At 35.5% G+C, this 16,964-nt stretch overlaps 3 protein-coding genes across 3 annotated transcripts in view; 2 read left to right on the forward strand and 1 right to left on the reverse strand.

Moving 5' to 3' along the window:
• LOC117106720 (cyclic AMP-dependent transcription factor ATF-3-like) overlaps positions 1-2,114 on the forward strand; it is a 4,334-nt gene extending 2,220 nt beyond the window's left edge. Inside the window, exon 4 of the mRNA XM_033248132.1 lies at positions 113-2,114. Coding sequence (XP_033104023.1) covers positions 113-280 — 168 coding nt within the window. The 3' untranslated portion in view covers positions 281-2,114. The remainder of the gene's footprint in view (positions 1-112) is intronic.
• A 3,797-nt stretch (positions 2,115-5,911) lies between these two features.
• Positions 5,912-11,032, forward strand: LOC117106716 (cyclic AMP-dependent transcription factor ATF-3-like). The gene is made up of 4 exons (XM_033248128.1): positions 5,912-6,168; positions 7,058-7,411; positions 8,085-8,192; positions 9,213-11,032. Exons 2-4 carry the CDS (start codon positions 7,073-7,075, stop codon positions 9,450-9,452), a joined length of 687 nt encoding a protein of 228 aa, XP_033104019.1. The 5' UTR covers positions 5,912-6,168; positions 7,058-7,072; the 3' UTR covers positions 9,453-11,032.
• On the reverse strand, positions 11,026-13,508 carry LOC117106717. Its single transcript, XM_033248129.1, has 2 exons — positions 12,949-13,508; positions 11,026-12,516 (listed from the first exon to the last, which is right to left on the reverse strand). Exons 1-2 carry the CDS (start codon positions 13,270-13,272, stop codon positions 12,241-12,243), a joined length of 600 nt encoding a protein of 199 aa, XP_033104020.1. The 5' UTR covers positions 13,273-13,508; the 3' UTR covers positions 11,026-12,240.
• Between the last annotated feature and the right edge of the window lie 3,456 nt (positions 13,509-16,964).

Genomic DNA, 16,964 nt, shown 5'->3' on the forward strand with positions numbered 1-16,964 from the left:
TATATATATATATAGGCTTTACGTTAATATTGTTAATTTATAGTTAGAAACAAAACACATAGACATTAAATGAGATTATAATTTAATTTATCATATTAAATTATTCCTTCAGAAAATAGATGAATTGGACGAACAACAAAAACGCCTGAAAGTTGATTTGTCGACTTTACGTTCCGAGAAAGAGCACTTGATGTCCTTACTTCAAGACCATATCCCTTCATGCACCGTTCAAACCCAAGACGGGACTCTAGTTTTGTGCAATACAGTTCCTTCAGACTGAACTCCTATGAATTCTGAACGAATCAAAGAAAGACATCTCCCAGCTGTTTGTTTCATTACTGTGGGACAAATGTTTAGGAGTCGAACTAAGTTTCGGATCGACGCCGTTGTAATACTTAAGCGAGATACGTGAATACGACCAGGTTGAAGGGACCATGAATAATTCAGATAGAATCGGACCATGTTGAAGAGACCACGAATCACTCAGCTAGAATCGTCCATGCGAGACCATGAATTGAAGACACTCTACCACGACGAATTAATAGGCATGTTTTAAATACTCAATATTTCCGTACGCTTTTGCTTTGTTTTTATTGTTTGCTTAAATTGAAGTAAATTTTAAAAAATCATTTGAAAAACCATCGATATGAGTGTTGGCATACATTCATTCGAAACGATTTTTCATGAGCTACCAGTATATATTAAAAAAAATTCAATAACATAGTTAAGCAAATATTAACAGTTATTCATGAAGTGAAATCATGAAGAGAAATCTTCAAGAGAACTTTCGAAAATGCACCTCAATATGTGAGATGGGTTACCGTATATTCACTTGAAAACTCGTCCGTGTTTACGTGATCATTAACTAGAGACATAATGCTGATCAACCTCCCTCATGTGACATCATTGATTGCCGGATGAGTCATCAGTCGAAGGCTGTCGGTGGCTATTGTAATGTAAATGAAAGTCAAGACATGGTCACTTCGCTGTGTCCAGTTTGCCGCATTCAAATTAATGTTTTCAAAATTATTCCAACGTATTATTTGTTGAGTAGGCATTATGGAACGTCAAAAAGCGACTTTCAAACCTTGGGTTTCCTGTTTGTTACCATAGGATTGAATATTAATGAGATTAAAGATACACTCTCTGTCATGAGCACAACATTTTGAAAAATTCAATTTTATTTTTGAATTGCATAATTTGTATGTTTAAGTAGGCCTAAGTTATTAACTTAAAATTGTAAATTTAAATGTTAAAAAAAAATCCTTGCCCATTAACGGAGAGTTAAATACAGTACTGTAATACATTTGCTGTATTCTTTTGCGTAGTCCGTTAAATTGGCTTGTAATCCATTTAAGTATTTGTTTTAAAAAAATGTTGTAAATCAGCGAAAACTAAAGTAAACTTAAAATATTTTCAATTGCTTCCTTTGTATAATACAGTTATTAGCTTTCAGTAAGTCAATTTCATAGTTTAAACTGCGCATGCAGATATCAAGGCCAATCACATAAACGGATACGGGCATGCGACGGTGCAAACTATGAATTGCCATATTAAACAAAAACAATAAACAATAAACAATTTTTGCCAACCGTATATTCTTACGTAGAACCTTAACTTGGCTAGTTGTCAATTTAAGGATTTTTTTTTGTAGTGATACATTGGTGAAATATTGTTTACGCAATCTATGTATTGAAAGTTAAAAAACTTATTTGAAACTTATTTGATCTCTTTAAATCAGTTGTATATTATATCTTGTACTGTACTTACATTTTTTAAGGGATTTTAATTTTTGCTTCCATAATACGGTATACATTAATTGTATTTTTACGTAAAGTATATCTACGTTTCTTGTTACATTATAACGTGCATAATACCACAGATTGTGCTCATAATGACATGAATAAAGAATAACATTAATAATGCTGAAATGTCCATCTACCTCGGTTCTGGAATGTAATATGCCATCTTAACTCGCTAACAGATATAACAACGGCTCTGTGTAGTAACCTAAATACCACGTACTTCATTTGTTTCATATTTATTTTTTTACGTTAAAAACATCTGTATATAATTGTAAAGAGAGTTTGATTAAACTTCATAAAAGTGACATATTCTGTTGTCTATATTCGATTCGTTTTTATTCTCCGTTTTTAAAATTTATGTTAAAATGTCATTACAGTATTACTATTTTCATAATCATAATAACCTCTATTATCATCATAATTAGAGACATTTCGCAACCTTACGAAAACGATAACGAATACGAATACGTCATTATCATTATCATCATTCCTGCCTAGAGCACTTCTAACAATACGCTGTAGGAGCTGAATATGATCCTTGATTCATGCAAAAGGCATGAATTGCCTACGTTGTGACATATATGCTAATGTAGGGGAAGGGTTGACAAAACCGTATTCATTATCGTTATTCGTAAGCTTGCGAAAGCTCCCTATTATCATTACCATCATTATGACGTCACCATATGATCATCATCCTCTTCGTCATTTAATCACAACAACAGGTACCTGGTAATTATTGCATTATATAATGTAGGTCCCATGGCCTGTGCGCAGCGAAAAGTTTGTACTATTAAGCGATTGGTGGGCCTACACCTACGCTACTTTCTTGGATTCGAAATGGGCTTAAGTTATTAACATAGTAAAACACAATATATGACCTAATAAATACCCAACAATAATACTATAATAATCATTTTCATTTAATCGCCATATTCGTTATCACTGTGCACCTTATTCTTCATGATCATCATCATGATCATCATCATGATCATGATCACCATAATAATTGGTGATAAAGTTGCTTAAGTAATTAATTCAATCATATCCGAATCATATATGATGCAATCGTACCCAAATGAAAAAAACAAAAAAACAAAAAAAAAACATAAACACATTAATACTTCTTAAATTGTGAAATACTTCGATTCATTGCATCATATCTATATATGGAGATGAAAACACCAGTCACGTGGTCAATATGTGATCAATTATTCACGGTACTCGTTTCGGAAACTTACAATTTTCGTTGAGCCAATGCGAAATCGATACTGTGTGATTTATTGAAAGAGATCCCTGTAAATACGATTCAACATCTCTAACAATACTCCATCATTCTTAGTATTTGTGAATACTGTACATCAATCCAAGCTTGGTCTCAAAGGGACCAATTTCACTTTCTATTGTGGGTAAATTTTCTGATTTTGAAAATATATATATCAGTGGAGTGTATACATCAGTAGAGCTTCGACTTGATGGCAAAAACACCCGGTTTTCGATTTAAAACTAAACAAAAAATAAAACGATAATACGTAACGATTAAAAAAAAATAATTAATAAAAAAAAAAATCCACAATTTAAATATTTATTTTAACAAGTAATGGAATAGTCGTTGGATTCTCCTTGGTAATTTTTGTAGATACCATAATTTTATAAATAGGCTTAGGTATCTATGTAAAACTGTTTTAGATAACCAATTAACCAATTGTTATCGCGTGCCAATACTCCTTTGTGGGTACGATTTGTCCATTTGCCATATAAAAGAAACCCCTCAGTTAAGCGGTTTAAAATTTGCTGTATAGAATGTTGAAAAGTCTTTCCACCAATAGGGGTCAACTCCTTGCTGACACCGCACATTGCTTCCTGCCAGTGGCGTATCTAAACGTCTTGAACTGGGGAGCTGATGAGGCGCGAAGGTAAAGGGGAGGGGGGATCGATGATTCCGGGGCGCTAGCTGGCAGAAAAAAAATGATTTGAGGTGATATTTAACTTCTTGACCGTGATTTTTTAGGGTGGATAACACCAACAATCTGGGATATTTTTTCTGTAGAACAGCCTATTTAAAACAATACCGATACTCCGTCGATCATGTGACGAGTCACAAATAAATAAATACTGGACGTAGTTATTTTCTATTCTTATTAATTAATTACTAAAAAAAAATAATAGCGAAGCAACTTATTTGTGATGAGTTTTGTATATCAGGTGATTCATTTCTCTTTTTTAATGGGGTTCTCGATCACCTGATCACCTGGCTGACACATCATACATTAGGTCATGTTTATAAATATATTATTTGGTAACTAATGCATGCTTCTTAATCATAACCTACCTGAATGTCATCCAGGCATTGGATTTACCTGCATGCCGACTAGCCAGGGCATGCCTAGCGCCAATACGTGCGGAAGAGAATGTAAAGATTATAACCAACACGAGTTCATTGCAACACAAGATTGGTAAATACAGTAAGTGTGTCAAACATGCTCAGTAAAGGTCGCACTATAGGATCAATAAATAAAAAAGAAAATAGAATAGAATAGGCCCGCATAAAAGTAACATACTATACTTGAAAGTTGAACAATAATTTGCATATGAAAAACATAAATGATATGGATCACCTATTTATATTTCAAGTCCAAAAATAATTTAATTTTAATTAATTAAATATAATGTTAACAAAATAAAGCACCATGTTGCGAAGAACATGGGGTTATCAACATATGAGGCTTATTTTCTCACGTTTTGTTTCGTGGGTAGTCCATAAAAAAATGTGTTGCTTGAGCAGTGTCATTTGGAAGCCGATAGATCGATTGATCAGCTTTTGGCCTATGGCTATTACTGGGGTCCAGTGCAACCGTCGCTCTCTCCACGCATGTTGGTGGGTTGGTATGGTAATTTTAGATTAGTCTTAAGGCATCGTTTAAATATGCATTAAAACATCGTACAAAGAATTTTGACTCCCTTTCTTCGTAAAAAATAGGCTATAATTTTGCATAACATTAAATAAATACGAACTCGACCCTACATGAGAGTATGGATCTGCGGGCTTTAGTAGTGGTGGTGCCAGCGGGGAGAATGGGGCGGGGGAATTTTCTCCTCCGTCGGACAGGCCCCTTTAGTCTGACCCACGACTTGGTTTTCAGATCAAAAAAAAAAAAAATAATAATAATTTGCATATCCAAATAACGTTATTTTGACTGCCAATCCCTAATATTGTGGTTTAAAACCACCCATACCAACCCATAAAAACTCCACAAGAACATTAGGATTTTTTATTCCCGGCCGTTGACAGGTTTCAGCGGCTCCTTTGCTCGAACGATGTTTATTGGCCTAATGCCTGGGTGCGTGCATATTATAGTAAATTTGGTTACGCGTATGTTTGCATTACAGCCACGCAATGACCGGGGATACAGAAGCATGTTTACATTTCCAACGTAGATGTATGATAGTGATTCATAGTTAAATCGTCTACTCGTGATAAAATATAAGTCCGGCCTCCTGACACCACGGGTTTACTAAACAACGGGAAATCCTCACTCACAATTTACAGTGAAATAAAAAAAAAAAAATTCCAACTTATCAGTACCGGATTTGGAAATTCCAGGGTCAAGCAATCGAAGTTCTAAGTAGGCCCATGGTTTAACAATACAGTAATGACATAACTAACAAAGATTTAAACAGCGTAGGCATATTGATAATGGGTCCACTGATTTGGGGCTTTAATGACTTACCATTCTACTGATGACATGTGGGAGGAGGTTGGAAAGACTCGATTTCAACAACCTGATTATAGCATGAAAACCCTTTATCATGAGAGTGTGTGACCCATGTATCTTATCATCATCAGTCTTTGTTACTCCACCTAAGTTTCCCCTTCCCCCTCTCTTTTATTTGTGCGACCCAGGTGTAATCGTTGCCCCGTCTAAAAATGCTGACACACGCTCTTTGAATACCGCCCTCTCTTCTACTCTATTTTTGACCATGACGATGAGGATTTTTCTGGAAACTTCCATTGATCCAACGGGTGATTCATCATAATGTTTTATGATTCATAATGAGTAGGAAAATAATAAAAATAAATTACACATATTAGTTTCTTGTATTTAATGGTAGGTGCAGTGCAATGATCTACGTGGAAAATTCCAAATGTTATTTACAAGAATAAAATCCGTGAATTTATCATACTGTGCTGATATAATACTGAAGCCAAAGAAAATCGATTAGTCACAATAGAATGTTCCAGAATATTGTACAGTATGCTGATGAAATATCGATGTTTATTTACAGTCTAAAACGACACAGTAACGACAGGACGTGTTTAATATTTCTCCAGTACTATTAGTGCTATTCTATTTACTATACGAAGGTAGGCAAATTTCCTCTCTTTCTTACATTGTCTGCTATTATAGCCAGGCCTATATAGGCCTAAATGAACTGTAATTATGTAGAACTAAAACAGTGTTAAACCAATTAAATATTTATGAGCTAAAAATAAATGCGTTTTTCGTGATTTTGTTGTTGTCTTTTTGCATGAGAAATAACACAATAGTTATCTGCATGTACGTCATTGTACATATGAGCACGTGATTAATGATGTCCACAACAACAATAATAACAATAACAATAACAATGTTGATGATGATGATAATAATACTGTAATATAATAATAATAATAATAATAATAATAATCAATAATAATATGTACAGTACTATAAATTTATAATCATAATAATTATTATTAAATATAAATTATGTTTATAATGATATAATTATAATTATTATAATAGATATTTATTACAATAATTATAATTATGTTATCATATACAAATATAATTTAATTATGATGGTGAATAATATTATAATAATTAGCAATCATTAATATATAAAAATAATTCCCATTAACAGTAATAATAATAATCATAATAATATAGTGGTAATAATAATAACAATATCAACAATAATAATTGATATAATAGTATAATGCATCTAATTCTTGTAAATAAAAATAATTTGCATTAATAATAATAATAATAATAATAATAATAATAATAATAATAATAATAATATGATAATAATGGTAATAATAACAATATCAAAAAATAATTGATATAGTAGTACCATACATTCGAATTTGTGCAGTTAGTAAAATATGTTTCAAGGCACTATCATAAAATAACGTATTGCACCACAACTAGTAATAGGCCTTCATTAGTTAAAAGTCCACATCAGCAAATTTGATATTGGGGTTTTTCCAGATACTGTTTATTTCAATGGTGGTGTATACAAAATACCGTAAGCTCATCAACATGCCGGGACAAGACCAAACATGTCACGCACGGGAGCCGCAGACTGCTGCAACATTTACTAATGACTGTGGCCTGAATCAGTCCAGGCCTACATTTGATACTAACAGGCATACACAGAAAGATGAAATGGAAGAACAAGAACCGAAACATGGAGGTGCAGCATCGACAACAAATGTTTTTGATCTCGGTCTTGATTTGTCTCCATACATCAAAGAAGAACTGAAAATAACAATTCGAAGGAAACGAGCTGAGAAGGGTCTGGAGGAAATCAATGTAGACCAAAGTGAAATCCTCCATTATGACGTAAGTACACCTAGGTTTATCATTGATTGAACATTATCGTTATTTTTTCCAAACTTTTTTTCAAACAAGTTTCGGTAGGGGTATAGGCTATAGAGATGGGGTGTGGGGGGGGGGGTGTTAACATTTAGAATGCAGACCTAAATACATATTACTCATTGTTTTTTTCTTCGGGCACATTTTCTAATCACTTTATAATCATGTTTACATTAGGCCTATGTCGATAGCGATCGTCTTCCAAATGACTTTGAACATTTGAAAAAAGATGTTTTCAATGCATGCACTTCTTTGTCATTGTTTAGTATACAATAACTGGGGATAGGTACTAAAATCAAGCCACCGACCTATTTCGTATAGGAAAATGTGGCTTATGTCCATGTCTTAGTGGTAAACAATATCGCTCGTACCAGTCGTATCATAATCCCGTTTCCGTTGCCTATTCACTTTGTACCCTGATTTGCAGCACGGTAGCCATGGAAGTATAATATTGATACCTGTGAGACTAGATCAGACTAGATGATGAGACCAGTACGCGAAAGTGGAGCAAATCTGTAAATCGCTGAGGGAGCCCATTTACAAAAGCAATTTAAAAACTTGACTTACATTGACACGTCTTAAGCAGGTTTCTTCTTTAATTAGAAACTTTCCTAATGAAAATCTTATTTTGTTATTATAGCTGTCTGAAGATGAACTTCAGAAGAAGCAGAGACGTCGTGAAAGGAACAAGTTAGCTGCTGCTAAACTGAGGAACAAAAAGAAATTAGCTGAAAATTCGATGCGAGAGGTTAGTTTATGTCCATCTCTTTAATTACAATTTAAGTCAGTTAGGTAGGCCTACTATTACTGTCATAATGTGTCCTAAACGTGCAGTCCCCAATTGTACGACAATGGTGATGTGCAGGTGTCACAAATATTTTAAACACCGACACTCTATCACATCACATCGTGCGCTGGACACCACCGTCCCTATTCTGATCCGATTTCCTAATCGTCCTAATCGGTTCAGCATAGGCCACAGATCCTATATGAGTAGGCTTTCCGATCCGAAAAGACAAGTCTGTGCAATATGCGCTATTTTAAATGGAAATTTACTTTTATTATTATTATTATTATTATTATTATTATTATTATTATTATTATTATTATTATTATTATTATTATTATTATTATTATTGTTATTATTATTCTTATTATATAATTATTTCGGCCCTACAGTAAACTGTCCCTAAATTCATAGTGAATTCGCGCGTCCTCTCTTAGAGGAATCAGTTGCCTGGTCCTTCTGGATCCGTCCGAAAATACGTATATTTTTCCTCTTTAATTCGTTATGTGAACACCACCGAATTCGATGGAACAATGGCGTTATGTAAATGATGAAGAATTTACTAGGGGCCGAATTCCCTTGGACAGTAGCATATTCATTTTTCTATGATTGCAAAATATGTACCATCCTAAAATGGGTCAACCAATAATGGCGTGAAGTATTGGTTTGGGAGAGCTAGCCAGGAAAAAATATGATAGGCCTATGAGGTGATTTTTACTGCTTGAATGTAAAATTTGTTTTAATCAGCAAATTTCCAGCGAGAGTGGGAGGGCGCCTGGGGGAGAATCAAGGTATTTTTAGATACACCACTGTTACACCAACTGCTTAAAGCGTACTCGGTCACACAGTTACTCATGGGCGACGTCCACGTTGAAATTATAACCATCATCATCATTAGTGGACATTGACAGTTATTACAATTATTAAATCGGTAGCAAGATTATAAATTAACTGATATTTTGATGATCATTATCTTTTCAGGAGTATGAAAGGCAGAGCGAACTGAATAAAAAACTAATCCACGACTTAGAAAAAATTGAACAGGAGAAAACCTTGATCTTGGAGTCACTCAACGAAACACAGTCGAAACAACTGACTGAAAACAAAACATTACTTTCCGTATCGTGTTTAGACTTTAAACAAAATGAGGAGAGCGCAACTGATCACAGAACATTAGACGAACTGTATAAAGACAGCGCTAGTTGTAATGATTATGTATGACAAATACTGTAGCGTACTGTGACTAACGGTACGAACACATAAACCGACATAAATGAAAGGTTTTTGATTTAAGAGGGGCGCTTTTTACTTCGCACCTATTCTACACGTAGGCCTAGAATTCGTTGGTTGAGTATCGGGATTGGACACATTTACTGAACCTTAGTTCAGTAAATTTAAATATTATGGTGTTTTTATGAATATTTGTGTTATAAATATTATTTGTTAGATTTGTATGAAAGAATAATGTAGTTTTTTGTTACCCGACATCGGATAAACGTTCAATTAATTAGATCAGGTGCATCTCATCTTGCGGGAGTAATAAGTTTGCAGCAGTAGGTAAGGGCTCACCAATCTCATTCCAAATCTTTAGCATTCTCCCACGAAACATACCGTACTTGCGGAGGAATACAGGCGGACACAATTGGACTCGAACTCACCGCGTTCGGTTGTTGAATGCTCATTTCCCGCAGCGAAAACTGTTATTTATTATTGTGATATGCTTTTCACCATCCCACGTTATGACCTTGATTGAAAGTATTTATATAATATTTAAAAACATAGACTAAATGAAACCTATCAGATAATAACTTATACGCGTATATATTATATAGGCTTAAAACAAATAATATATAAATTATACATATTTACCTGATAATATATTAATACATAAGGTTACAGCAATGTATTAATGATTAAATTTATTAATACAGCGGTAGGACATTATGATTGTAATGTAAGATGTTTATGTATTTTTAATTAGTTGAATATAGTTAATGTTTCATACGTTTAAAGTCATTTTAAGTTACTTTTGAATATTACAGTATCATAGGGTTACATTTACACAGGCCTATCATTCATATATTTTGTTTACATTACTTAGGCCCTACTCGGCGATTTCAATCAAATTAAGCTTGAAACAAAATCTTCACCGACACCACAAAGAGACAAAAACTTTGGTTGGTATTTTGATTATGTATTCAATTAAACTCTACAATATTTATTTAGACTAATTAACCTTTATTCCTCGCACAGGTCTTTACATTTGTCTGGGGGCCTAGGCCCTTATCTAGCCTGGCTAGGCCCAGCCTTACTTGATGGCTAGAGCCTAATCCTAGTAGCTACATGCTTCATAAGTACAAGGCGAGCAAGCAGGTTTTTCGTTTTCGCCAAAAAGACACTAACCTCTCTGTGTGTAAAATTCTCATTTACTTCGTCTTTCGTATGACATGCAGCACCAAACTTAAATTAACCAATTAAAAAAAAATAGTTTAAAGAAGGAACTTTTTATCTTCATAATCTTGTTAATTAAATTTAAAAAAAAGGATGCTAAAGCTTTCGAGCCTAGACCTTTGTTAAAAAAATATTCACAAGTCGGGTGTCTTGCTGGCGAAATTTACTGTTGTAGAGTATAGTAATCTGCTTCAAACGTTTTTTCTGAAAACGTTGTTTCGTCAAAATTTAACTTGTCTCTTCGTGGTGTTGGCGACAAACTCTAAGGCAATGTTAACTGCTAAGCATAGTATATTTTTAAAACATTTGTTCGATAAATAATAAATCAGATTTATAACATTCGTTTGTAATAATGCGTCTCCGTTTTATTACTTTTATATGAAGTGTTTTTATATATTAAAAATATGAATACTACCGGTATTTCCGTGTCCCTGATTTCTTGAATGCTTTACATCACTCAGTTGTTCACCATTTAAAAAAATCATTTATACAGTAGTGTATTTTAGATATGCCTATTAAAGTTATCACACACGGAAGACCTCACAGAATCGAATCAACTCGCTATTAAAATACAGTAAAATAATTAAAAGCATTTACAGTAGTCAATACACAAATCCACCAACCAATCAATCAATGGACCAAGCAAGCAACCAATCAATCAATCAATAAACCGATCGATCAAATAATTAAATAATAAAATCCGTTGCGGTTCTTCAAATGTATTTTTTCATTCATTTTATGTCTTGAGTGAAAAACAAAACTAGCGTGCAGATACCGACAAACCAGCGTGTAGTACCGGTACCAGGTGGTACCTCTCCTGTGTAATATATGTAAATGTAGGCCTACAAATCGTCTAATATAAGATTGAGCGGATTGTTTTACACAACCACTTCTATTAATCATCTTCGCCATCAGAAAAATATTGGTCTATGTCCATTTAAGGTTTTGCCCATGACTACTTTGTTTCTAACATCACGCTTACTCATTCCAGCCGCACGTCCCGCTGATCGTTTTCTTGTTTTTACCATTTTAAAACAAACAACGCTCATTTTCTTTTCTTGCACCTAAATTTTGGAACTCACTTCCACCTGTTACAATTATTCTCTTTTCCCTTGCCTATTCACCATACAGTGCCGGATTTAGAGGGGGAGTAAGGGGCGTACGACTCCTTTATTTTTTGTAAAAATATTTTTTATTTTCAAGCTTTTCAGAAAGTTATGCTTGCTATGCTACATAGTAAAAATCAGTCAAATACAAACTCAAATTTATGAAGGTGCTGGGGGTTTAACTCATTGCACCCATACCGGGGGTTCTTCATAAGACTGTCACTCAGCTCGCATATTCACGCCACCCCTTTCTTACCGGGCTGGATCCGCCCCTTCCTTAATTCAGTTAATATCTTCAACGATCATTCAGTACCGTAACGTTACAATAATATTTCAACCCTTTTTGTTTGCATTTGGTTTAAAGTGCTGTACAAGAAACAAACCTTGTTTTAACCGGCGCTATACAAATGTTTAAATCTATCTATCTATAAAGCCAATGTTTTAATTTCTTCTCAAGTGTTCAATTGTTTGAAACTACAAATTGAACAGATGATACCGAGAAAAAATACACTTAAAGGCCACGCTAATGAGTGAATAACGTCATTTCTGCTGACGTGTTTAACCCCAACTACACGGCTGTCATGGTCATCGGATTCACTGTCGACGAAGCAGTCCACACTAGCCCCAAATTCGTAGGTGTATAAGAAGTCTTCAAATCCGCCGCTTACGTCATATGATTCGTTGCTTGCGTAGTAATTTTTGTAAGACCAGCATGTCGGGTAAGAACACTGAAAAATAATGATGATTTGATGATGTCAAAATGGTTCAGCTTTTACCCTATTTAGCTAGAGTACAAAATAATATATTACCGTCTCCAGATTTTAACTCTATTAATGATTGTCCGGTACTCGCTGCGACCACGGTATGCGTATAATGTTTCCATCAAAAGTTATATGCCTGTGGACATAAAGAATGTGCATATTCGCTGATACCTTTATATAATTAGGCGCTCATCCGTCCTGGTAATGTAAATAAGCGTCTTTTTTGACAAGTTTTTACTGGCTCAATCCGCCCCTGTCATAGTAATGAAAAATCGAAGTTGCGATCCAACCGACTCTGCCCCCACCCTACCCCCAGTTGGCCCACCTTTGCATACCAGCACCCTTCCCTAAAATGATACGACCCTGTGGCATAAGCCTTCACATGACAACCCTTCTTACCTGATCATCAAACGCCAAGCTCTGGTCACTCTCAAAGAGCGTACCGTGTCTGGTCTGCAAGTCCGATTTGAACCGCACATTAGCAACCACGCACAAGGAGTGAATCACATCGCATTGTCCTCCTTCGTACCCACATCGGCACTTTCTGGTAACATTAAGTATTTCGACGGACTCCACAAGGCATTCGGCTGAATGGAACTCTCTTGTCATCATGTAAGGGTACACTATATTGATACTACAAATAGTGATCACTGCTGCAGAGGCTACAACACCGATGGTTGCTGCAAAAAGGCCTAAAATCGGGCAAGACTCATGGCAAGTCATTATTAGTGTACGGGCCAGTCTTATACTGTATTTGCGATCCCAATCTTGTAGTCTATACTATTATGGCGCTATATGGATACACATAATGCCTTGTTGCTGCTACCCGAAGTCCTTTCCAATCTGACTTCTCTGAGACTTCATGTCGAGAATTCTAAACAAGCTAAATTACTATTTTCTTCAATAAGGCTGAAATGGTTTAAAACGGATACGCTCTTCCTCGCAGCTATTAAAATGCATCGGAAACAATTTAGCAATGAGTGAGTTCAAGGGTCAGACAGATGGAAAGTGATTCAGATATACACAGTTTTTTTTTGTTTCAGGTTAAGCCAAAAAATGATACCGTATACAATTCATATTTAAGTATTATATTACATTTTACTTTTAGTCCAGTGAAGATACATTTTACTCTAGGTTTAATTATATTTTATATGTTAAATAAAAATTGCAAACTTTCACTATTATTAAAGAATAAGAAAAAAAATATATAAAGACAATCATTTTTATTCTGATTCCTAAACAAACATTGTTTTCGAATTAAGTAAAAATTATCCAGGTTCAGTTGAGATGTTATTTCATTAGTTAGTATACACAATATTGGATTTTTATATATGGATCATACTTTATTTTAAAGTTTTACCTACTTTCAATCGTGATAAGATGAGCATATTTAAAGTGCTTTTCTTAAGAGGCATTACCACTGGATAAATAGAGATCAGCTTCAGCTTTTCTTTATTTTTTTTGTCTTCTACATTCATATTTTACTAATCGGCCTAAGTTGTAACTATGAACAATAGATCCAAACGATCGACAGGACACCGTTAATAAACAACACAAATTTGAAAGCAATAAACCAAGGTTTAACCAACATGTTTCTGCTGTATCACACAGTTATCTTCAGTAATTTTTCTCCAAGTATATTAATAATAATTAAGCAATCAGTAAGGTCACCGTACTTTTTTTGCAAATTTTTCAATCAAGTAAGAAATTAATACAACATTAATAAGTCTCTAATTTCATTACCGACGATAAAGGAAGACCAGTTTATCAATTTATCGTTTTATTAACAAATCAGCATTATGGAATGGTCTTCTTCTTATTATACACATATACATTCTATATAATTTGATTCAGCCAAAGCTGGACACAGATTCTTGCACAATCATTGTTTTTTCCATACCCATCAGATGGCATGATGAAAATAATGATACAAGTAGATGCTACCTTCATCTTGTGTGTGGTGGTGGTAGAATTAGCTTTATCTAGGGCCGTGACGAAGACGCTTCTACCATGACCATGGTATGGTGTGCGAATATTACTTTTTGCAGGTGATAGGTGTCGGGCTGTGAAATCATTGATACTTTTAAAGAGTACGCCCTCTACAGTTCGAGAACTTCTCGAACATCTCTTCAATACCACAGATACCTTAGTAGCCTACGTAATATATTGTATTATTACCATTAATAATAGACAAATTGTCGACTAATTTGTGTCGGGATGTGAGTGGTATATACCATACGGTATTTTAGATAAATGTTAGTACAACCGAAGAACAACCACCATTATCATCCTCATCATCATCATCTTCGTGACAACAATTATCATTGTCAATGTTGCCGTTTATTTCATTAAGGCCTGTTATCAATTTAACACAATACAAGATAAAACAGATGTGTGTCGAGAAAAAACTAAAACATGAATAAATGCCCAGTAAAATTTATTGGTAAATGATATTATTTGGTAGGTCAATTTATTGCCTTCATGTGACGACTTACACTGCAGTGGCGGATCCAGGGGAGTTCAAGGGGTTCGGACGAACCCCCATCTAGCTGTAAAGAAATGTAACAAAATACTACTTGGTCCTGGCTTACAAAAGGCATGCTGAAACCTCAGGGGCGGATCCAGAAATTTTCTGGCGGGTGGGGGGGCAGAGAGGGGAGGTATTCCACACCCACCTCAGCCCCACCATGGTTGGGGCTGAGGACGTGAGCAAATTTTAAAAATATGACCCTCTAGACGCTCGAAAATGGCACTCTCAGATGGTAAAAATATGCTTTTTCAAAGCAGTGTTCCTTTACAAAAAATTATTGACTTCCACTCGACGGGAGCTATGCTCCCCCTTTTCCTCTCTCCTCACGGGCATCGCAAAGGTCTAATCAAGGACCTATAGTCTATTCTATACTGGGAGTCACAAAGCAAATTATGATTTTGGTACCTCTAGATGCCCGGAAATGACACTCATTCAGACTTGAATACTTTGTCTCCATTAAAAAAAAATGTTTACAAATGCAGAGTCTGTACCGGCTGGGCAACTCACCTCGCTGGATTAATATGCTATGTCCTACAGTCGATATCAGTCGACACATTATGCTATTTTGTATCAGCAAAGTCCTTTTGGATCAGGGTGAAGTAGAGCGCAGACCCTACTGGACAATATGGGTAGGGGCAGCGAAAGGGGCCCCTAAGGATCAGTAGCCCTTGTAGCAAATTTTAAGAATAGGCCCCTCTAGACGCTCGGAAGTGGCACTCTCGGACGGTAAAATGCTTTTTCAAAGCAGTGTTTCTCGACAAAATTATTGACTTCCTCCAGACGGCAGTTATGCTTCCTCGTATGCTCCTCCTCCCTTAGACACCCCTGGGGTAGATGCAGAATTTGGCGGTAGGGGGTGCGTGAGGGTCCACCTCACTGCCCCCCGCCATGGTTGGGGCTGAGGGAATAGACAATTTTGAGAATAGGGACCTCTCAGGCGTTGATTCAGAGTTTTAGCTCGGTCTCCAAGAATCGCTCACCCTATCGCCGACAGTCGTGTCAGTTGTGGTTCACAGAAGAATCGGGGTGCCTTTCCGATTGTGCAGGGCAGCTAGCAATGCACCCTGATTCGTCTGCGTCTGCAACGCATTCTGAAAAGTTGAACCAGGTTCAACCTTCCTGACAGCTGTCGGCGACTGTCGCTGATAGGGTGAGCGATTATATGGAAACCGAGCTTTACCCTGACTATCGCACATAATGGGTTCCCTGAGTGGGCGGGTCATGGGAAGAAAACGCAATGTTTGCTTGTTCCGTCGCTGGAAGATTATTTTAGACGGGGGGGGGGGTGGTTTGCTGTAGTCTTGGGGTTCTCCTAGCTTCGCAAAGCATTAAGAGACTTCTATTGATGAATGAATGCACACTGAATTAATAGATTTCCCCTATTTTAGCATGGGCAATTAATAATTACGATGATGAAGAAGAAAATGATGATGATGATGATGATGATGATGTGATGATGATAAGGAGGAGAAGGTATCGTAGCAGGTGACGACTGGCTTCTGTGCAAGGTCAATTAACAGGCCCTTTGATATGAGTGTCAACCGAGGCCCGTATCCGTCCCGAGCTCGTCGTCACATTTTCAATGCACACAATCGGACAACAGTAATTATCTATAAGTTACCGTATATAATCAGTACATTCTCGACTGTCATGAAAATATCATATATCTAAAAATTACGTTATATTCATGCTCGGAAGCGGAAATTTTAACCTAAAAGTTTGATATATGTTTCATGTTGTTTGTTAAAAGGTCTTTAATGATATTATATTTTAATATGACCACAACATAAGGAAGAACACTTTCACCTACAAAGTTCAGAACCATATACATATATATTTCCTTAGGCCTAAATCATAAGGAAGTCCGCTCTATATCCAAATTTCA

The sequence above is a fragment of the Anneissia japonica genome, unplaced genomic scaffold, assembly GCF_011630105.1.
Source record: "Anneissia japonica isolate Jap-2015-1 unplaced genomic scaffold, ASM1163010v1 scaffold287705_len1045735_cov187, whole genome shotgun sequence".
NCBI lineage: Eukaryota > Metazoa > Echinodermata > Crinoidea > Comatulida > Comatulidae > Anneissia > Anneissia japonica.